Genomic DNA, 21001 nt, shown 5'->3' on the forward strand with positions numbered 1-21001 from the left:
CGCTACGCTGCCAGCTTCAGCCCCGGTTTTCTGCTCGCCCCCGCCCCCGGCAGCTCGCCCCCCTGGGGCGGCCGCGGCCCACCCCCTAGGCCTGACACGCTAAAGAGCCACCCTCGCTAGAGCAGAAGCCAGACTCGCCCACTGCCAGGGCCTCCCCTGGAACCAAAGCGTCCGCCACGGCCTCTGCCTCGATCGCCCCTGCGGAAGGGAGAGAAGGGGAACGGCGTTAGCGCGGCCCGGGGGGGGGGGGGGGGGGGGGGGGGGCGGGCGGCCAGGCCCGGGCCCTCCCTGAGGGACCCCAGCGCCTCCCCACGGGCTCCGGCCTCGCCCCGGGGATGCTCGGGAGTCCCCGTCGTCCCCCCCCCGCGTGGCAGGGACACACCCCCCCCCCGGCCCGGTCCCCGCGTACCTCATGGTTCCGCCGCTCCCAACAATGAACGCCGCCGCTGTGGAGACCCCCGCCGGGCTGGCTCTCCCCTAACCCCGCAACAATCCGCCCGCCTATTGGTTCCCGCCCGCAGCGAGGCTGCCGGCCGACCGCGTTCCGCTGCAAAGCCATTGGTTCGGCCAACCATCAATCGGGAGGCGGGGAGGAGGGAGGGTGTTGAATGCGGCCACTCGCGGCGCAGGCCGTGCGCGCGCGCTGGGCGGCGGGCGGCCGCTGGAGGGGGTACGAGAGTCACGAATGGGGCGGCTGGCGAGCTCAGCGCGCATGCGCGCGGGCTGAATAGGTACATATAGCACCGATAGAAGCTCCTGTCCGAGCAGCAGAGTGGCGCAGCGGAAGCGTGCTGGGCCCATAACCCAGAGGTCGATGGATCGAAACCATCCTCTGCTAGCGGTTGCTTTTTACCCTCCCCCACCTTTGGTTTGTTCTCATTATTGTTCTCATTAGCACCTTCATCAATTACATTAATTTTTGCCGCCGCCTCTGGCGCTCCCCAAGGCTCCTCTGCGGCCAGACTTACCTTTCGCAGCCTTATCGGGTGCGGCGGGGCTCGCTGCGTCGGGAGCGTCCCGGGACGGCCGGGGTCATGCGTGTCCCCGCACCGCCGTGCGTGTCCCGGGGCGGGAGGGCCACGCGTGTCCCCGAGCGCTCTCCGTGTCCCCGGGAGCCTCGCAGCCCCCGAAGCGGCATCTCTCCGGCGTGACCTCCCTGTTCCCCCGGGGCTGCCGTCACCGGGACGCGGGGCAGCAGCTCCCACGAGGGGCTGCGGAGGGGGCAGATGGCCGAGACCCCCCACCCGCCCACCCCGGGTACGCCCGGAGCCCGGCGGAGGTTTGGGGCTCCGTGGGGACGGGACGGGGTCTGGGGCTGCCGGGTGTTCCCTCCCCGCTGATGAGTTTGTCAGGTCTCAGTGTCCCCCCCCCCCTCCTCCGCGGGTGGGGATATCCACACCCGCCACCGGGCGGCCCCATCCTCCATCCCGGTCCTCGGTGGCTGCCGTGGGGGCGGGAAGGAAGGAGTTAAGCTCGGTGTGGATGATAACGGCCTTTTGTGTCACCGGGGAGGGGGGGGAAAGGAAGGGCTCAGCCCCGTCGCGGGGCGGCGTGGGGGGGGAAGCCACTCTCGGTGGGCGATGCTGGCGGTGCTGGCCGTGCTCTGCGGCGCGGTGACGGTGGCGGCGACGACGGGGACACCCGCGTTGACTCTAGCGGTGGTGTTACCCGAACACAACCTCACCTACCCGTGGGCTTGGCCACGAGTGGGACCGGCGGTGCGCTTGGCCACCGCCGCCGTTAACGCCCGGCCCGATTTATTACCCGGCTTTACCCTACGGTGGGTGTTCGGTAGCAGCGAAGATCGACACGGTGTTTGTTCCGAAATGGCTGCGCCGTTGGCCGCCGTCGACCTCCAGCTCGCTCATCACCCCGCCGCTTTTTTGGGACCCGGTTGCGTCTACACGGCGGCGCCGGTCGCCCGGTTTACCAGCCACTGGCGGCTTCCACTAGTGACAGCGGGTGCCGAAGCCCACGGCTTTGACGACAAGCGAGAACAGTTCGGGTTGACCACTCGCGCCGGTCCCAGTCACCGCAAGCTGGGTGAACTGGGCGTGCAGCTCCATCGTCATTTCAACTGGACTCGTCGGGCTTTACTGGTTTACTGGGACGAGAAGGTGGACGACCGGCCGTACTTCTTCGCCGCCGAGGGGCTGTACGTCCAGCTGCCCACCCTGTGCAACCTCACCGTCACGGACGTCGTCTTCCACGACGGCGACAACTTCTCCTTCATTATCCAGGAGATCAAGCAGAAGGGACGCAGTGAGTCGGGGGGGGGGGTGGGAACACACATTGGGGGGGGGGTCTTGCCGCCCACTGGCACAGGGAAGGAGGACAGGGTGGCAGGAGGGGTGCTGCTGCGGTGCACGGGTGGGCACGGCTCTGCGTGGCTGCGCACGGGTGTTCGTAGCAGCCCACGGGTGTGCCCGGCCGTGCCAGCCCACGGGTGTGCCCGGCCGTGCCCGGGGGAGCACAGCCCTACCCAGCTCCACGCGGCTGCGCGCGGCTGTTCGTGGCAGCCCGCGGGGGAGCGCGGCTGTGCACAACCTAACGCCGGTGTGCACGGCTCTGCCGGGCGAGCATGGCTCTGCATGGCTGTACACGGGCGTGCTGCGTGACTACACACACGTGTGCTGCCCCGGCTCTGCACCCTGGACACCCCCCCTGGACCCCCACCCCGTGTCGTGCCCCACCAAGAGCTGCTGAGCTCCCCTCCGCCCCAGTGGCCCAGGCTGGCTCCGTCCCCGTCCCTTCCAGCTGCTCCAGTTGAGCCACCCGGGTGGCACCAGGGGAGTGGGTGCTGGCGGGGCTGGCACTGGGTGGGTGGTGTCCGGCTGTCCCCGGCCTCGCCATCTTGCTGCTTAAACTCACCGGGTGCTATTTTGGCACCCCACCATCCTGGCAGGGGGCTGTGCCCCACGCTGGGCAGCACCCCAGGGTCCCGCCAGCACCGCGACCCCCATGCCGAAGGGGACCGTGGCGGGGGGGGCAGGCAGCACCCACTGGGGTCCCTCCGCCGATGAGAATCAATCTCTGCCACCGATCTGGGCCGCAGGGAGGAGGAAACAGAGTCAGAAAAACAGGAAACCTCGGCCTGGCGCCCGCGGCGAAGAGCAGAGGCGGGCAGGGCACAAGGGGGGGGGGGGGGTGTGCAGGCAGCAGGGTTCGGGACCCCCTGCTCCCCAGCATCCCGCTCGGCCATCCTCCGCGTGACCCACCGCATGTCCCGTCCCGCGTCCCGCGTTAACGGGGGACACTCGGGATGCTGGGCTGGGCTCTCGGGGTCTCCCCGGGGATTGGGGGGGGGGGGGGGGGGGGAGGGGGTTGTCTTGGGGTGCCATGAGCCCTCTCGCCCCGCGCAGTCGTCTACGTGTGCTGCGCCCCAGAGACGCTGCGGGAGCTGATGCTGCAGGCGGGGCGCGAGGGGCTGACCCGCGGCGACTACGCCTTCTTCTACATCGACATCTTCGGCGCCAGCCTGCAGGGCAGCCGCTTCCCCGAGCCCCAGCGGCCCTGGAAGCGGGGGGACCGCCACGACGCCAGCGCCCGGCGAGCCTTCGAGGTGAGCGCGGGGCACCCGCCGCTCACGCGCGTTGCGCAGGCGCCCACCCCCGTGTGCCCGTGCGCAGGCGCCCACCCGCGTGTGCACGCCCCGGCGTGGGGAGCGGGGCTGCGGTGGGTGCCGGAGGTGTCCGAGCAGCCCCCCCCATCTCCCCCCCGCCTGCTCCCCGCTGCTGGCAGCCACCGAGGAGGAAGGAAACCAGATTAATGGCCCCGGGTCCCAGCTCCGGCGCTGCCTGGGGCGGAGGCTATTAATAGCCATGGCAGAACGGGCTGGCAGCCCCTGCCCACAGCCTGGGACCCCCTCCCCAAGGGGAACGGGCAGGGTCACCTCCCCGGCGGGGTCCGGCCAGTCCCACTGCCAGCCGTTCTGCCCCATCCCAGGCCGTCACCATCATCACCTACAAGGAGCCCGAAAACCCCGAGTACCGGCCCTTCCTGGCACGGCTGAAGGAGGAGGCGCTCACCCACTTCAACTTCTCCATGAAAGATGGCTTGGTGGGACATGGAGGGGGATGGAGCTGGGGGGCACAGGGCTAGGGGGGCACAGGAGGGAGCTGGGGCTGCTGGGGGACATGGGGATGGAGCTGGGGACGAAGAGTCATGGGGTGGAGCTGGGGACGAGGGGACATGGGATGGAGCTTGGGACGAGGGGTCATGGGACGGAGCTGGAGCTGCTGGGGGACACGGGGTGGAGCTGGGGACAAAGGGACATGGGGACACGGGATGGAGCCAGGGGCACAGGGTGGAGCTGAGGCTGCTGGGATGAGGAGCTGCAGGATGACCTGGGGCTGCTGGGGACAAGGGGACGGGGACTCCTGGCTGCACCCTGTCCCCAAACCGTCTCCATGCCCCCAGATGAACTTCATCGCAGCCGCCTTCCACGACGGGGTGCTGCTCTACGCCCAGGCCGTCAGCGAGACGCTGGAGCGGGGCGGCTCCATCGCCAACGCCTCCGCCATCACCCGCCGGATGTGGAACCGCACCTTCTACGGTGAGCGCCGTCCCTGTCCCATCCCCATCCCCATCCCAGCTGGGTGCTGCCTGCCAGGCACCCACCCGCCCCACTCCCAGGATGGTATTTTTGGGATCAGAGCCCCCCACCCATGGGCTGGGGTCCCCGGGGTCCCACCCCCTCACCCTCTGGTCCCAGGTGTCACCGGCTTCCTGAAGATCGACGAGAATGGGGACCGGGAGAGCGACTACTCCCTGTGGGACATGGACCCCGTGCGGGGGGACTTCCAGGTGAGCTCCGGCACGGCAGCAGCTGGTCCCGCGGGGTGGCCAGGGGCCTCGTCCCACCCATTTCTTGCCCCCCTCCCCCAAGATCGTGGCCAACTACAACGGCACCACCAAGAAGATCCAGATGGTGCCGGGACGTGAGATCCACTGGCCGGGGAACACGGTCCCCTCCGACGTGCCCCCCTGTGGCTTCGATAACAGCGACCCCCTGTGCCGCAAAGGTGAGCAGTGTTGGGGGGGGGGGTGGACACACACGACACGAGACCCCCAGCACCCACCAGCCCCTCACCGCCCTCCTCTCGCTGTGCAGCCAGCCTGTCCACCCTGGAGGTCCTGTCCCTCGTGGTCAGCCTGATCCTCCTGGCCATCACCGTCACCTCCTTCTTCATCTACAGGTGGGGGTGCCGGGGTCGGGGAGGGTGACCCCGAGGCTGCGCCGCTGTCCCCAGAGGTGGGGGGACACAGGCGGGGGGTCTCACCCTGCCCTCCCGGCGCAGGAAGCTGCAGCTGGAGAAGGAGCTGGCGGCCGAGCTGTGGCGCATCCGCTGGGAGGACGTGCAGATGAGCAGCTTGGAGAAACATCTCCGGAGAGCCAGCAGCAAGCTCACCCTCTCCCTGGTGAGCACCCAGCCTGTCCCCAGCCCTGCTCCAGGGACGGGGACCAGGGACCGGGCTCACCCCGTGTCCCTTCCCCCAGAGGGGCTCCAACTACGGCTCGCTGATGACCACGGAGGGGCAGTTCCAGGTCTACGCCAAGACGGCGTATTACAAGGTATGGGGGGTGCGGGAGCAGGGATGGGGACCCACCTCCCCACCGGGCACCCATCACCCCGTGTCTCCCCAGGGCAACCTCGTGGCCGTGAAGCACCTCAACCGCAAGCGCATCGAGCTGACGCGCAAGGTCTTGTTCGAGCTGAAGCACGTAGGTGAACCCCGGCTCGGCGCCGCGCGGTGGGATGGGGGTGCCCAGCCCGGCGTTACCCTGGGTGGGAAGCGACCCTGGGGCAGCCTCATCCCACGCCCGGCTCCCCCTTAGATGCGAGATGTCCAAAACGAGCATCTGACCCGCTTCATCGGCGCCTGCACCGACCCCCCAAACATCTGCATCCTGACCGAGTACTGCCCACGCGGGAGCCTCCAGGTACCGGCAGGGTCCTGACTCCCCGGCAGCCGTTCGGGGCTGGACCCTCTCCCTCCAGTGCCCGTCACCCAGCGTCGGGGCCGCCCAGAGCTGCTCTGCTGGTGCCCAGGGTGGCAGGGAGCCGACCGCAGTGGGTAGAGGGAAGCTGTCCCCCACCCATGGTGGGAGGACAGCAATGTGACCCTCGCGTCCCCAGGACATCTTGGAGAACGAGAGCATCACGCTGGATTGGATGTTCCGCTATTCCCTCACCCATGACATCGTCAAGGTAACGAGCCGGTTCCCCCAGTTCCCATGGTGGGGGGGACAACCAGGTCCGACGGCTCTCCACCTTGCCAGGGGATGCAGTTCCTGCACAACGGGGTGATCGTCTCCCATGGGAACCTCAAGTCCTCCAACTGCGTGGTGGACAGCCGCTTCGTGCTGAAGATCACCGACTACGGGCTGGAGAGCTTCCGCCTGGCCCCCGACAGCGAGGACTCCCACGCGCTCTTCGCCAGTGAGCACCCTGCCCGTCCCCAACCCCCAGCCCCGGGGGCAGCCCCTGCCCGGGGTCCCTGCCTGGCCTAAGCCCCCTCCCTGGTGCCACAGAGAAGCTGTGGACGGCACCCGAGCTGCTGCGGATGGAGTCGCCGCCGGCCCGCGGCACGCAGAAGGGCGACGTTTACAGCTTCGGCATCATCCTGCAAGAGATCGCCCTGCGCAACGGCGTCTTCTACGTGGAGGGGCTGGACCTGAGCCCTAAAGGTGAGCGGTGGGGCCGGGGTGATGGTGCCAGAGACCCACTGATGCATGGTTGGACCTGCTGTGGTGGGTGCTTGGCCCTGCTGCGATGGCTTCTTAGCCCTGCTGATGGGTTGTTGGACCTTCTGTGATGGGTTGTTGGCCCTGCTGATGGGTTGTTGTCCTTGTTGATGGGTGCTTGGACCTGCTGACGGGTGCTGTGACCTGCTATGATGGGTGCTTAGGCCCACTGATGGGTTGTTGGCCCTGCCGTGATGGGTTCTTGGACCTGCTGACGGGTTCTTGGACCAGCTGATGGGTGCTTGGACCAGCTGATGGGTGGTTGGCTTCACTTGATCATGCTTGGACCTGCTGTGATGGGTGCTTGGACCTGCTGATGGGCGCTTGCACCTCCTGACGGGTGCTCGGCCCTGCAGAGATCATCGAACGGGTGAAGAGCGGGGAGCGCCCCAGCTTCCGCCCCTCGGCCAACGTGGGGTGCCACATGGAGGAGCTGGGCCAGCTGATGCAGCACTGCTGGGCCGAGGACGTCCTGGAGCGCCCAGACTTCAACCAGATCAAGGTCCAGCTCCACAAGTTCAACAGGTGCCTCCTCCTCCCCCAGCCCCGTGGGTGATGGGTGACCCCGAAAAGGGTCCCCGGGTGGGTGCTCACCCCTTGCCCGTAGGGAAAGCAGCAGCAACATCCTGGACAACCTGCTGTCGCGCATGGAGCAGTACGCCAACAACCTGGAGGAGCTGGTGGAGGAGAGAACCCAAGCCTACCTGGAGGAGAAGCGCAAGGCTGAGGCTCTGCTCTACCAAATCCTGCCCCAGTGAGCACCGGGGGTGGGCCTGGCCCTCTGTGCACCCCCCCACTGGTGGACACCCTGGGACATCACACTGACATCCCCTGCCTGCCCCGGGCTGGGGTCCCCCATGGATGTCCTGCATGGCTGGGGGTGCTTGGAGGGGCTGGGAACACCAAGGACCCCCACATGGCTTGGGGCTGGGGGTGTTTGGAGGAGCTGGGGACCCCCCTAGACTGCTGCATGGCTCGGGGTGCCTGAAGGAGCCAGGGAGCCCAAGGACCCCCCAGTGTGGTTCAGGACTAGGGGTGCTCAGAGGGCTGGAGACCCCAAGATCCCCCACCATGGCTTTTTGGTGTTCGGGGTACCTAAAGGGGCCAGGATGACCCCAGACCCCCCAGGATAGTTTGGGGGTTCTTAGAGGGACGTGGGACAACCCCAGCCCCCCATCATGGCTCAGGGCTGGGGGTCCTCAGAGCACTGGAGACCCTGAGGACACCCCCCCCCCCCTGCCCTGGCTGGGGATGCCTGGGAGGGGTTGGGGGGTCTGTCCCCTCCCCTCACCCACCCCCTGCCCCCCCCCCCCCCCCCAGCTCGGTGGCGGAGCAGCTGAAGCGGGGGGAGACGGTGCAGGCGGAGGCTTTCGACAGCGTCACCATCTACTTCAGCGACATCGTGGGCTTCACGGCGCTGTCGGCCGAGAGCACCCCCATGCAGGTGGTGACGCTGCTCAACGACCTCTACACCTGCTTCGACGCCATCATCGACAACTTCGACGTCTACAAGGTGAGGACACGCGGGGACACGCGGGCGCCACGGGTCGCGCCGGACACCCCCGAGCCGGCGTGGCACCCACGGTGTGTCCCCGGCGGGGGGTGGGTGTGTCCCCCCTCCTGCTGCCCCCCAGGTGGAGACGATCGGGGACGCCTACATGGTGGTGTCGGGGCTGCCGGTGCGCAACGGGAAGCTGCATGCCCGCGAGGTGGCCCGCATGGCGCTGGCGCTGCTGGACGCCGTCCGCTCCTTCCGCATCCGCCACCGGCCGCAGCAGCAGCTCAAGCTGCGCATCGGGATCCACACGGGTCAGCGGGGACGGGGAAGGGGACAGGGCAGCCATCAGGGTCAGCGGGGATGGGGACAGGGACGTGGCACCCATGGGTCAGTGGGGACAGCGATGGGGACGTGGCACCCGTGTGGGGCAGTGGGGATGGGGACAGGGAAATGGCACCTGTACGGGTCAGCGGGGATGGGGACAGGGACATGGCACCCACATGGGTCAGTGAGGACAGCAATGGGGACAGCAATGGGGACATGGCACCCACATGGGTCAGTGAGGACAGCAATGGGGACAGCAATGGGGACGTGGCACCCATGTGGATCAGCAGAGATGGGGACAGGGACATGGCACTCACATGGGTCAGTGGGGACAGCAATGGGGACAGCAATGGGGACGTGGCACCCATGTGGGTCAGCAGGGATGGGGACAGGGACATGGCATCCCATGGATCAGCAGGGATGGGGACAGGGACGTGGCACCCACACAGGTGAATGGGGACAGCAATGGGGACATGGCACCCACACGTGTTCATAGGTGGGGGGGACATGGCACCCCCAAGGGTCTGTGGGGGTGGGGAGACATGCCACTCCTATGGACCGGCAGGGACAGGAGGGGGGACCCAGGGGGGACAGTGGGGCTGTCAGGAGAGGGGGGCTCACTCTGTCCCACAGGACCCGTCTGCGCCGGCGTCGTGGGTCTCAAAATGCCCCGGTACTGCCTCTTCGGGGACACGGTGAACACGGCCTCACGCATGGAGTCCAACGGGGAAGGTGAGGGGCCCGGCTGGGCACCCATGGGTGCTGTTGGGGTAGGGGCCAGGCTGGGCACCCATGGGTGCTGTTGGGGCTGGGGCCAGGCTGGGCACCCATGGGTGCTGGCAGGGCTGGGGCTGGGGCCAGGCTGGGCACCCACGGGTGCTGAAGGAGCCACCTCCCGCCAGCCCTGAAGATCCACATCTCGGAGGTGACCAAGGTGGTGCTGGAGGAGTTCGGCTGCTTCGAGCTGGAGCTGCGGGGTGACGTGGAGATGAAGGTGAACCCGAACCCCCGACAGCCCCAGCCCCCCCGATGGCTGCCCCAATCGGGTGCCCCCCAGCTGGGCGTCCCCCCCCCCAGTGCTGCATCCTCATCCCACAGCAGCGCTGGGGCAACGAGCACCCCCTGCACCCCAACCCCACGGGGGCAGTGCCTCCCTCCCAGACCCTGGTCCTGCTGGAGGCACCCTTGAGGCAATGGGACCCCCCCTGCACCTCGACCCCTTGGGTGATGGGTCCCGCCTGCACCCCAACTCTTGAGACAATGGGACCCCCCTGCACCCTGACCCCTGGAGCAATGGGCCCCCCTGCACCCCAACCCTTGAGACAATGGGCACCCCCTGGGGCAATGGGGACCCCCCTGACCCCCCCTCTCTCCGCAGGGCAAGGGGAAGGTGAGGACCTACTGGCTGCTGGGGGAGCACGGGAGCAGCACCCGGGGCTGACCCCCCCCCCCCAGCAGCACCCAGGGCCTGCGGGGCCAGTCCCGGTAGCATCGCCAAGGACCCCCCCACCCCGGACCGGGGCCAGGCGGGGGGGGCACCCCCCCCTAAACTGCACAGCGCTCCCCAAACCGAACCCCGACTGCTCCCGGGGCGGGGGGGAACACCCCGTCCCCGAGCAGCCCCGTGGCCTGACCCTGAGCACCGGCGGAGCAGCGGAGCTGGGGCCGGCGGGGGGGGGTGACACACGAGGGGGCCGGGGACACCCCCAGACCCCGGGCGGGGGTCGCTAGAGCTCTAATTTTTATAATAAAGCTGGTGTGTACGCACTCGCCGTGGGTCTCTGTGGGGTCCTCTTGCGTCCCCCCCTCCCTGCACCCCACATCAGGTGTCCCCATGCACCCTGGTCCCACTGGGGCACTGGGCGGCCCCCGGGGGGGTCTCCCCGAGTGGCAGCAGCCTCACAGCAGCCCCAAGCCCCTCTGCGGGAGGGGGGTGTCTTTGCAAGTGGGGGTCACCCCGGGGGGTCTTTTCGGGGGGGCTCTGCGGGGCCGGATCCGGGGGCTGGGCGGGGGGCGGCGGTGCATGGCCCAGGGACGTCTCGAGGTTCCCGAGTGGGGTCCGGGAGACGCCCGGGTGCCCAACCGCGTACGACCCGGGGGGCGTCCCGGTGGGTCCCGGCCGTGCCCGACCCGGGCGGTCCTGGGGGGTCCCGGGAGGGTCCGGGGGGTCCCGGCCTTGCACGTCCCGGGAGGGTCCGGGGGGTCCGGGGGGGGGGTCCCTGGAGGGCCCGGGGGGTCCCAACCGTGCGCGTCCCGGGAGGGTCCGGGGGGTCCCGTTCATACGCGGCCCCTCCGGGAGTAGGAGGGCGGAGCGTCATCCCGAGGCAAGCCCCGCCCCCAGCGCCCCATTGGCCGAGCCTCCATTCGCGGCCCCGCCCTCCCTGGCTGTCCACCCTCTCTGTCACTCCGTCCCGTAGCGCTGCTGCCATTGGTCAGCAGGCGGGAGGGGCGGGCGCTTCCGGCCGCCCTGCGCTTCCTCTTCCCCCCCGGGCCCTCCCGTCCCTCTCCCAGTGACTTCCGGTCGGTGGTGCTGGGCGGGGGGTGCGGAGCCGCCGCTCCCCTCCCCCCGGCACCGAGACCCCCGCCCCGCCGCCCGGCGGAGCCCCCCCCGCCCCGGCGGCAGCCGCAGCGCCCGCCCTGCCCTGCCCCGCACCGCGGGACCTGTCACCCCTTCCCCCCCCCCCGCCGCGGCGGGGCCCCCCCGCGGGACCCCCTCACCACAGGCCTCCCCTGGGGGTCTCCCTCCCAACAGGCCTCCTCTGGGACGGCCGACGGAACCCTCTCCCCTCCCTCCCCCCCCGGGACACCCCCCCCCTCCCCTCCGCACAGCCCCCCGGGGTCCCTGCACAGCCTCCTCCCGCCCCCCAGCCCCCTCCCGTAGGGCCCCCATAGCACAGGCCCCCCAGCACGGCCGCAGGCCCCAGGCCTGCCCTAGTCGAAGAGCAGCCCCTCCACCCCGGCTAAGGGGAGGCAGCCCTCTGCCCCCCTGTAATCACCCCCCACACGCCGGGGTGCAGCCCCTGAGGAGCAGACAGGGGTGCCCCTGCTCCCTCCACCCCATTATTTCCCGTTGAGGAGCGAGGGGTGCTCCGGAGGGGGGGTATTTGCCATCAACGCCCCCCACCCTCCCCGTCCTCCCACGAGGAAGAGCTGGGTGGGGGGGATTGCCAGGCAAAAAGGGGGGGGCTCCTCTCAGGCTAAGCCCCCTGGATAGGGGCTGCCTTCCCCCCTGCCCCAGCCATGGAGATGCAGAAGGGGAAGGGGGGAACAGCAGGAGGAGGAGGAGGAGGAGGAGGAGGGAAGTTGCTGGTCTCCACTCTTCTGGATGCCAAGGATGAGATGGAGGAGGTAGGTGCCTGGGGCTTGGGGCAGGGGGGCTCCAGGGGATGGGTGACGGGCTCGGCCCTGGGCAGGGTGGCACACGCTGCTCCCCTTGCCCGTCCCTGTGCAGGGAATGGGGCTCGCTCCAAGCAGAAACCACCTCCCTCCCGCAGCCAAGGTGTCCCGGCCCGTCTCGCCCGGGCAGTGCTCGACCAGGGCGGCCGCGGGCTGGGGGGGAGCGGGGTGGCGGAGCTCTCCTTGCACCCGAGCACCGACAGGACTCGTCTGCCCCCGTGTCTGGGGAGCTCTGACCTGTGTTCCCCAGGCCCTGCGTTACACAGCGCTGTCCTGCTCCCCGCTGAGCTTCTCTCCCTGCACCAGGACAAGAGAGCTGGTTCTCTTACAGGTGGGGAAGGTTTGGGGGGTCCCCAGTGCCTGTTCCTGGCGTGGAGGAGCCGGGAGCGCAGGGGCCCGGGCGAGGCAGGGGCATGGCTCAGGCCCTGCTTTACGCCTGGCTCGCAGGGTCGGCTCGGCCAGCGTTGGGGAATCTTCCTAAAGCTGGGGTAGGGCCGGCTTCCCTGGTGCCACGGGGGCGGCGATGCTCTCGTGGGCTGCTAGACTTGTGGGAGAGACTCGTTATTTATCGTGTGAATGTGCTGGGGGCTCATGAAATGGTGCAGACAAAAAAAAAAAATAATGTTGGATTTCAGTTGCAGGAGAAAAACAGGGTGGTAACGGGAATAAACTAGGTCTCAAGGTCTGGAAACTGTCCTTTGCCATTTGGAGTGTATTTATATTCCTTCAAAGCACTCATCGGTCCCCGTGTGTGTTTTGGGTCCTGTCCAGGTCTGGACAGAACGTTCCCAGCTTCGGACCCGTGCGACTCTGCAAGGCCGGCACGGCCAGGAGCTTCGGTTGGGCTTGAAAACGGGCTCCAGGCGACCAAAGTGGGTCTCCTGGGGTCCGGGTCGCTCTCGCCTGCGTCTTTCCCTGAGAGCATTGGGTCTGGGAAGGAGCCACCACGAGCCAGCGAGCGCGGTGGAGCTCAGGTTTGGTGATGGTGACGCATCCAGGCAAACACAGGTACCAGAAGGAGAGGACTGTCCAGAGAGGAGCTTTGCTTGGCCGGCAAGCCTTCCTCCTGTCCCTCCTAAACCACTGGAAAGCAGCACTTTCGACTAAAAGCCCAGTCAGTTGGGAGAAACTGGTTCGGGCCTTAATTCTGCTCCTGAGTGCTGAGGGATTTACTGTCACCAGTTTCGTGTTTCTTGCGTTAAAGACTCCAACAAACAGGAAACGGTCGCAGGAAAAGCCGCACGTGGTCGTTGCACGTCGAGTTTTCGCCGTAAACGAGTTTCCACGTTGAGGGGAAAAACCTCCTCCAGGCTTTCCCTGCAGCAGCCGCCGTTGTGCACATCTGGCTGGGGGAGAAAGAGGTGAGCGCAGGGGCTGGAGCTCGTAAAAACGTGCCTCGTACCAGGCGTTAACACAAAGAAATCGTCGTCGTGTTCCGCTGTGGGTTTCGGTGGAGGCGGCAGAGCTCGGTACGGGAACGTGAACCGTTGGACTTGCTCAGGGGTAGAAATGCTGTTTCCAAACAGCCTCGGTACCTGGGGGTGGCGGGTTGGTGCCTCTCCTGTTTATCCCAAGAAGGGAAGGCCAAGCCCTGATCCTGCAAGCCCGTCGGCGCGTCTCGGATCAAAGGCGTTATTTGCCGCTGAACTCCCTTGCAAAGCCGTTCTGGTGGTTCATTGGCCGCATTATCTGCCAACAAGTTGTCTTATTTCTCCCTGGGATTTTTCTAACTCTGTTTTTCAGCCGCTGGATCTTGTCCTCCCTTTCAAATAATTCATCTGCTTTAGATTTGAGATTTTCATGGGTTTTGCCCCATTGCTCTTTCATAAAGCCATCGCTCGGCCTGGAACAAAGCCGGTTTCACAAAGGCATTATCTCTGCGTTACTGACCAGTACATCTTCTTTCATATTGCCTTGGAGTGGAGAACTGTTGACCTCTTTCTCAATAGCTTCTCCACTGCGGCCCCTTTGATATGCAAAGGAGCTGCTAATCAGTCCCGTAATCGGTGGGATGTGTTTGCATTTTAATCAAGAAATGACTGGGTAGAAATAACCTCCTCGTAGCTCAGTAGCTCGCTTGCTGCCTGTCTTAGGCTGCGTTTGCTGCTTTTCCCCGGTGCACACAGGTCACTGCTCCGTGAACCGGAGGCAACTCCAGGAAGGCCAGACCTCGTTTCGCCGGCAGCCGGGGACCCTCGAGTCGCCCCCATGGCTGCAAACAGTCCCGCCGGGTCCACGGCCCCGGCAGAGAAGGCAGGGCGCCTCCCCCCGTGCGACAGCAGAGCTGGGGGTGGGGGAGTTCGATTCAGAGCCACGTCTCGCCGCGCGGGTCGTGGTGGGAGAGCGAGACCCCGGCGTTGGGGGACCCCCGCGGCTGAGCCGCTGTTGTGCCGGCAGCCGGGAGCCCCCGTCTCCGCCCGCTGGCGGGCTCTGGGGCGTTGTGGCTGCTGCCAGGGGCGCGGGGCGCTGAGCCTGGAGTCCTGCTGTCGCTGCCCCTGAGGTGGCACCAGGAGGTGGGCAGAGGATGCGGCGCGCCCCTGCCCCACGTCACGCCGCTTGGCTCGCGCTTCCCCCGGGCCGGCGCCCGACGTCGGCTCACGCCGGTCCCCAGCCCAGGAGAAACCGTTGCTGCGTGGGGCTGCTCGTGCCCTGCGCGAAGAGGGGGCGACTCTGCTCCCTCTCGAGGCGCGTGGCAGCCTTTGCCGTTTGCTTCTCCGGGGTTTTCGTGCCTGCGCTCATTTCTCCCCAGTCCTGGCGCCGTGGCTCTCCCCGTCCCTTCATCCCTCGGGGTGCTGGCGTGCAAACATCTGCTCCTGCTGTTTGTTCTCCGTCAGAAGTTGCTCAGATGTTAAGGGACGAGAACAGAAGGTTTTCCAGGCTGCCGCCCCGCAGCCCGGGGTTCCCACGCGGGCCGGAGCGGTGGGTCTCGCCGTGCGGAGCTGCGGGTTGACGGGCCGTGGCTTCCCTGCGCTGGGGGAGCCGGGCACAGCTCGTCACCTCGGGGTGCAGCTCAGCTCTCGGAGCGAGGATGGATGACCCTGCCTCAAATCCAGCCTTTGCCCAAACTGCGCCTCGGCCTCGTATCAAAGCGACATCGATATTAGCGTCGCTGAATAATCAGGCGTTTACTTTTTGGCTCTTCAAGCGACGTCAGCAGAGTATTTAAAACCCAGGCCTGTGGATAAATGAACGTTGGCGAAGCGGTAGCTTCTCCAGCTGGCAGGAGGTTCGGAGCCTTGACGCGAGCCAAGAGCGGCTGTTGCGTCGCTGGCTGGTTTTCTGTCCCTTCAGGTGTGTGGGTGGGGGTCAAAGCAGCCCCTGCTGTACCTTATCCTGGCGAGGACGTGCTCGAGTGTACTTGTTCTTCCAAGTTGGTGATGTTTGGCTTTTCTCTGTTTCAGAGACTAGAAAGATGCGTGGGCATCGTGACTTCACTAACCAACGGGCTGTCGGAGAGGGAAGCTAACGATGCCCTCAATGCTCACGTAAGTGTCGTCTCCTCCAGGGATGAGAAATCCTGCCTGGGTGAAATAATTCCTGGTGCATTGTGCCTGCGCGGGTCTCAGTCTGAGGGAGCGGGCGTGTTAGCAAGGCACAAAGGACAGGGGAGAGAGGAAGAGGCTGGGGAGCGGAGCCTGCTGGGCTCTCGCGGCTCTCAGCCTGTCAAGGATTCCCAGAGCTTTACAGTTCAAAGACAAAACAACATCACAGCCTGAATCCCCCGCTCGTCACCCGTTTGGAAGCCGCCCTGCGGTGCGATTTCTCGCTGGAATCTGCCTGAGTGAGTCTTTCTCCCAGGCTCCGAGCGCTCTGTACGGGTGGACTCACAGCGCTGCGCCTGTGCTGCTGGGGTGCGTGTGTATTTTTGTGCTCCTGCGCTGCTCCCGTCGGCTTTTTCCTGGCCTCCCCGCAACCAGACTCCAGACCCCTGGAAAGGGCAGGTCCAGCCTTTCTGTTGAGGGATGGAGCATTTATTTCTAACTCTGCCTGGTCTTAAAATACTTGCCAGCGAGCTGCAGATGTTACCGTATAAGGGAACCCGCCATGTGACACGTTAACGGGCTCTCGGACGTGGTGGTTGCATTTTTTCCCTCTCCAGAACACCTTGGGCCGTTGGAGTCAGCGGGACAGAGTTGCCTTCCCTTAATGGGAAGAGGTCGGCAGCGCAGGCGGGATTTTAGGGCTCTGAAGCTCACGAAATGCTTCCCCACGTGGATGAACAGGTTGTAGAAAAGTCTGTGAGAAGAGCCTGGGCGGGTCCTCGGCCGCAGGACAGGGCTCGGCGTTTGTTGCCCCTCGGTAACGGGAGATTCTGAAGCGGTGCAGCGAAAATCCCTGGGAAGGTCTCGGTCCTGAGAGGTTTGCGCCAGCATTAACTTTGCAGCAGGGCACAAGTGTTAGGGAGACCCTGTCGGTTTTCCGTATTCCCTTGTGATCCTGCTTGGAATTCCCTGTGGGCTCCTGGGCGCTCCGTTGAGCACCCGTCTGGTGGGCTGGAGGGGGGTTTCCTTCTCCCGTGGCTTTACGGTCCTTCCCCCAACATCCCGTCCCACCTTCTCACCGCTGGCCCTTGCGTTTCTCTCTCTCAGATATGCAAAGGAACCCCCCAGCACGAGGAGATCTGCCTGGGCCTTTTCACTCTGGTCTTAACCGAGCCTGCCCAGGCACAGAAGGTAAGGCACGCCCGCGCCCCTCGGTGAGCGCGGGAGGTTTGTCCACCAGAGATTTGGGGTTTTTTTGCTTTCCAGGCAGCCGGGGATTGAGCTGTGGAAGTTGTGGGTCTTGTGCAGGCACCGGCAGCGCCTGGCTGGAGCCCTGAGCAGTGTTTATGGCAGCAGGGCAGTGACTCTGCTTGGGCTGTTCCTGGTTTTGTTGCGTCCACGTGGCCCAGGGGCTGTGGCAGCTGCTGCTCAGGGGAATGCAGATCTTGCCACCGGGGCAGGGAGCTCGGCTGGGTTCTTTCACAGCCCTAGAATTAATTGGTTTTTGTTTTTTTGTTTTTTTTTTTTTCTCTGGGAGGCGAGCGCTGATTCTTCAAGAAACTGTACGGCCTTTCCCAGTTTCTGCCTCGTCTTTGGAGGCCCAGAAGAGATTTGTGTGCTGGAAGCCAGATGTAGATGCCTGCAAAAATAGTCAGCTAGACTCTGGAGGAGGAACACGTTCAGTTCCTAGAGAAAATTGCTTTTTAGCTGTCCACCTCTGTTGATTTCACAGACCGGATTTAATTTTTAAATAACTCTCTTTAATGGCGCTGTAAACTGTGATTTTAAAATTGTCATTACTCGCCTGCAGGAGGATGAATGTTTTGTGTTCTAAAGGTCTTGGATGAGGATTTGGTGCTCGGGGAGGGAGTTGAAAATGCCGTTTTGTTGTAGAAACCAGACCTGTTTGCAGCAGCTGCAAGGAAAACCAAAAGCACTGCGGGAAGGGGCGTGCGTGGCGAGCGGTACCCGGCGGGGGTCCTGGGTCGGCTGCGTTTCAGTGAACAAACAGGTCGCGCAGAGTTTGGAAGGGTGGAAGTGGGCTCTGGGAGCCGGCAGGGTCCAGCGGCCGAGCCGGGTGCCGTCAGAGGTGCTCTGCGGGCCCGGGCGCCGCGCGGGCCCGAAGGTGACTCATGCGATGTTCCCTCTTGGTGTCATCGCTGCTGCGAGGGCAGAGCGCGCTCCTCCGAAGCAGTAGGTCTGCGTTAGCTCCCGGTACTCGTAGCTGCCTTGGCGCTGCTCGATGGGACCGTCCCTGTCAAGGGAGGTACAGCTCCATTCCCCAGGAATCACCTCGTGAAAGGAAAACACCCTTCTCCTGGGAGTCTTTAGGCCTGCTGGCACGAGTCCGGTTTCTCTTCGGTTAGGTGGCTGGGTTCTGCTCTGTCTCCTTGTTGGCTTAAGGCCTGCCCAAACCGTGACCGCAGTCCCCAGCCCTGCTGTCCTCAGGCTCTGGCCTGATTCTGCCTCCTGCGCTGAGCACAGGACTCGTGAACCTGGAGAGGCCGAATCCGGCTGAGGCTCGGCGCGCCGCTGAGCTGAGCCGCTGCGGGAGCCGAAGGGTGTTTCTAGTTGCTGACGAGCAGCGCCCTACAGGATGCGCTTCCAGGGGGCGAGCCCTCCTCCACGTCGAATAAAATGCTCCTCTCCCCTCTAGGACGTGGTGGCCCGCAGCAGGGCCTGCGGACATTGTTAACTGGGCCCGAGACTCCTGGGGCGGGCGCTTCCATCTACTGGAAGCAGAGGTTGGGCGAGTCCGGCACGCTCCAGCTTCCCATCCCCACGGCACCCGCCGGCCATCCCGCCGCGAGGGGCCAAGAGGAACCCGCCCGGCCCGGCCCCCTCCGTCGTCTCCTCTGGCAAAGGGCAGCGAGGGGCTGAGCGCTCCGGCTCCCTCGCGACCGAGCTGCTGCCGGGCACCGACGCCGTCTCCCCGGGCTGGCGGGCCAGGGCCGAGCTTCGCTGCTCGTGGCCGCGTTAATTCGAGATGGCTGGTCCTCCTCCCCCGTTCAGATCTGGGCTGCAGAGCCGGTTACTTTTCTGAGGGAGTAATTGGATCTGCCAGTCGGCTGGGCTCTGGTGTCATCTGCTGCTGCCACCTGCCCTGCATCCAGACAGCGGGGACGGGAAACCAGTCGGTGATTTTCTACCAGGCTTTGGCGCGGGGGGGGAGTCCCTCCTTGCCTTTGCTCTCTGGCTATGAAGGGGGCCTAACCCTTGCCTGACTGATGAGGCCTCTTGCGAGACTCAAGGGAGCTCCGAGCTCGTCACGCAGAGGGCAGAGCTCCGCTCGTCGGCCAGCGAGGAGCCCCCGGGGCCGGGACGCTCAGCACAGCCGGCCCCGGTCGTCTGCCGGAGCCCTTCGCGCCTCTGGTCACGGGTGAAGGGGCGCAGCCTCGGGTGTCGGCACGGGAGCGTCAGACCCAGCGAGGCTGGTGGGGAGTTGGTCCTGCTCGGGGTCAAGCGTACCCGAGGCTTCACCATCCTCCTGGGAGCTGTTGGTTTTGCCAAAAAAAAAGGGCTGTGGTAGCTGGCCATGTTGGCGTTCGAGGGTGCTTTAGCGCTTGTTGCGCTGGAAGCTGAGCAGGGGGTTGCAGCGTGTGCTCCGGGCCCGGCACGCCGCCAGAGGCATCTCGCGTCACCTGCTTGGCCATCTCGTCGTTCTTCCGTGGGCGTCTGTCCCCAGCGCGTGGGGGCGGCTCGTCTCGCCCCGTGGCCTCGCCGTCCCCCACCCCTGCGTCCGCCGGCGCGCGGAGGGGAGGTGGAGGGACCCCCTCTTCCTCCCGGGGAGGAGATTTAAAACACATCTCCCTTCCTTTTTTTTTTTGTTTTCTGGAGGGGGCTTGAGCTGCTCCGTCCCCTCGCTGATCGATCAGAGGTGGGGGCGCAGCCCTGCCCTCAGCGTGGCGGCGGACCGGCCGAAGCACGCACGTCTCCTCCTCCTCCTCCTCCTCCATGGCCTCGACACTCCAGCCAGGAGAGATGAGCTGCGCTGGACTTGTCCAGCTGTGAGGAGGGACACTTGGCCGCCTTCAAATTTCCAAGTGACAGCCACGGATCCGTCAGCTCTCCCTCCTCCGCCTGGCACCTCTCCCTTTAATTAACGCTCTGCTCCGGGATCAGAGGGCGCAGCCCTCCCCGCAGAGGAGCGCGGCGCTCCCCTGGCATCTCCTCCGGCATCTGGCGGCCGCGTGCCTCTCCTGCCCTGGTGCCGGGTGGGAGGGAGGCGCGCTGCTCCGCTCGGTGGCTGTTTTCTTTTTATTTACCTTCTCCCCTCATTCGAAGCGAACATTTATCATTCGTTCTTTCCTGTTAATTAAGCGGCCTGCGCGAGTGGCGGCTCCGATCTGCCGAGCGGGGGGAGGAGGCGGTGGATTGTCTGCAGCCTTGGCAATAATCAAGAAATTCAGGTTCTCTCCCCACCCCCCGCTACCTGCTGGAGCCCCGAAGGTTTTCCCCGAGCACCTTCCTTTGGGTTATTGGCGCCGTCCGTGTGCCGGAGGCAGTTGGGCAGGGGTCCAGTCTGACCCATCGAAGCAGCCAGGCGGTGACGTGCGGTGCTGCCACGACCCTGCTAAAATGGGGCTCGTTCTCCTCTGGCCGGTTGTGCTTTGGGATCAGCCACAGCGTAGGCGCGGCTCGAGTTCTGGTGTTCTGCCGTGTTTGCTTATGGGATTTGAGGGAGTGTGCCGTAAGGAAGGTGAAGAGCTGCCAAACTTCCCTAGGTGATAGGATTGTGGTGTCTTCTCTCCTGGGACTTCTCAACCAGCAGTAAATCCCTCGGCGTGTCTCTTCTGGCTGTTTGTTCCAGCCCTTCCCTCTCCTGAGGGTGCTGCCAGAATCAGCCCAGCCAGTCAGGAGCTAATCCACACTGTCAGGGCTGTGTCACGGGACCTCTTGGTGGCTTCAAATGCAGGTGTGGACACTGCACCTCGCACACGTCCGGCAGAAAGCCAAAGCCTAGGTGTTTCACCCAGAAAAGCATCAAGTCTTTGAACGCAGAAGCTACAGACCACCAAGGAAAGCTACTGAGATGAAAAAACGTTCGTCTCGTCACTGGCTCTGAGGGCGCAGAACCGCACCTGCCCGTGAGGGGGATGTGCCAGGGGCCACGGGCTGCCCTACCCCTGTCAGCAAGCGCAGGAGCTGGGATCCAGGCAGGGTGGGCACCTGACGGCACCGGCCTTTTCCAAGCGAAGTAAAAACTTCGCCTGAGTCCAGGCAGACCACGGGGGAACTGGCGTTCCCCGCGCTCCCTGCCCGGCTCAGTCCCCTGCATTGTCCCAGGGGGGTGATGTACGTGTTTTGGGGGGAGAGGTACGTTCCTGGCCAGGTCGTGTCTGTGCAGACTTTGAGTCTGGCTCCGCTTTGCGGGTATTCATTTAGCAATTCAAAAGCAATTAAGGGCCCCAAAGAGTCTACACCTCTTGGATTGTTTTTGTTTGTTTGCTTGGGATTTTTTTTTGTTTTTGTTTTTGTTTTTTTTTTACACAGTGCTATGTGAAAAAGGGAGGGAGAAAGCCTGAGCACAGGGAGCCTAATCAAAGAGATCTT

At 65.3% G+C, this 21001-nt stretch overlaps 2 protein-coding genes and 1 non-coding gene across 3 annotated transcripts in view; all 3 read left to right on the forward strand.

Annotated features, from left to right (window-relative positions):
- Positions 1 to 766: 766 nt before the first annotated feature.
- Positions 767 to 838, forward strand: TRNAM-CAU (transfer RNA methionine (anticodon CAU)). The gene has a single exon. It is a non-coding gene; the product is annotated as a tRNA-Met (tRNA).
- Positions 839 to 1580: 742 nt separating this feature from the next.
- NPR1 (natriuretic peptide receptor 1) lies at positions 1581 to 10011 on the forward strand. Its single transcript, XM_086478499.1, has 21 exons — positions 1581 to 2262; positions 3363 to 3562; positions 3946 to 4059; positions 4420 to 4555; positions 4715 to 4806; positions 4889 to 5024; positions 5114 to 5198; positions 5301 to 5421; positions 5501 to 5575; positions 5648 to 5725; positions 5840 to 5944; positions 6141 to 6212; positions 6284 to 6443; positions 6536 to 6691; positions 7105 to 7273; positions 7356 to 7502; positions 8069 to 8261; positions 8383 to 8557; positions 9204 to 9302; positions 9473 to 9564; positions 9949 to 10011. The coding sequence occupies exons 1-21, from the start codon at positions 1581 to 1583 to the stop codon at positions 10009 to 10011; spliced, it is 3150 nt and encodes a 1049-aa protein (XP_086334625.1).
- A 1799-nt stretch (positions 10012 to 11810) lies between these two features.
- The window catches only part of INTS3 (integrator complex subunit 3), a 41935-nt gene continuing 32744 nt past the window's right edge, over positions 11811 to 21001 (forward strand). The window contains exons 1-3 of the mRNA XM_086478196.1: positions 11811 to 11918; positions 15368 to 15451; positions 16556 to 16639. Of these exons, the coding sequence (XP_086334322.1) occupies positions 11811 to 11918; positions 15368 to 15451; positions 16556 to 16639 (276 nt within the window). The remainder of the gene's footprint in view (positions 11919 to 15367; positions 15452 to 16555; positions 16640 to 21001) is intronic.

Source organism: Leptosomus discolor, chromosome 26, assembly GCF_034619465.1.
Source record: "Leptosomus discolor isolate bLepDis1 chromosome 26, bLepDis1.hap2, whole genome shotgun sequence".
In the NCBI taxonomy this organism is placed as follows: Eukaryota; Metazoa; Chordata; class Aves; order Leptosomiformes; family Leptosomidae; genus Leptosomus; species Leptosomus discolor.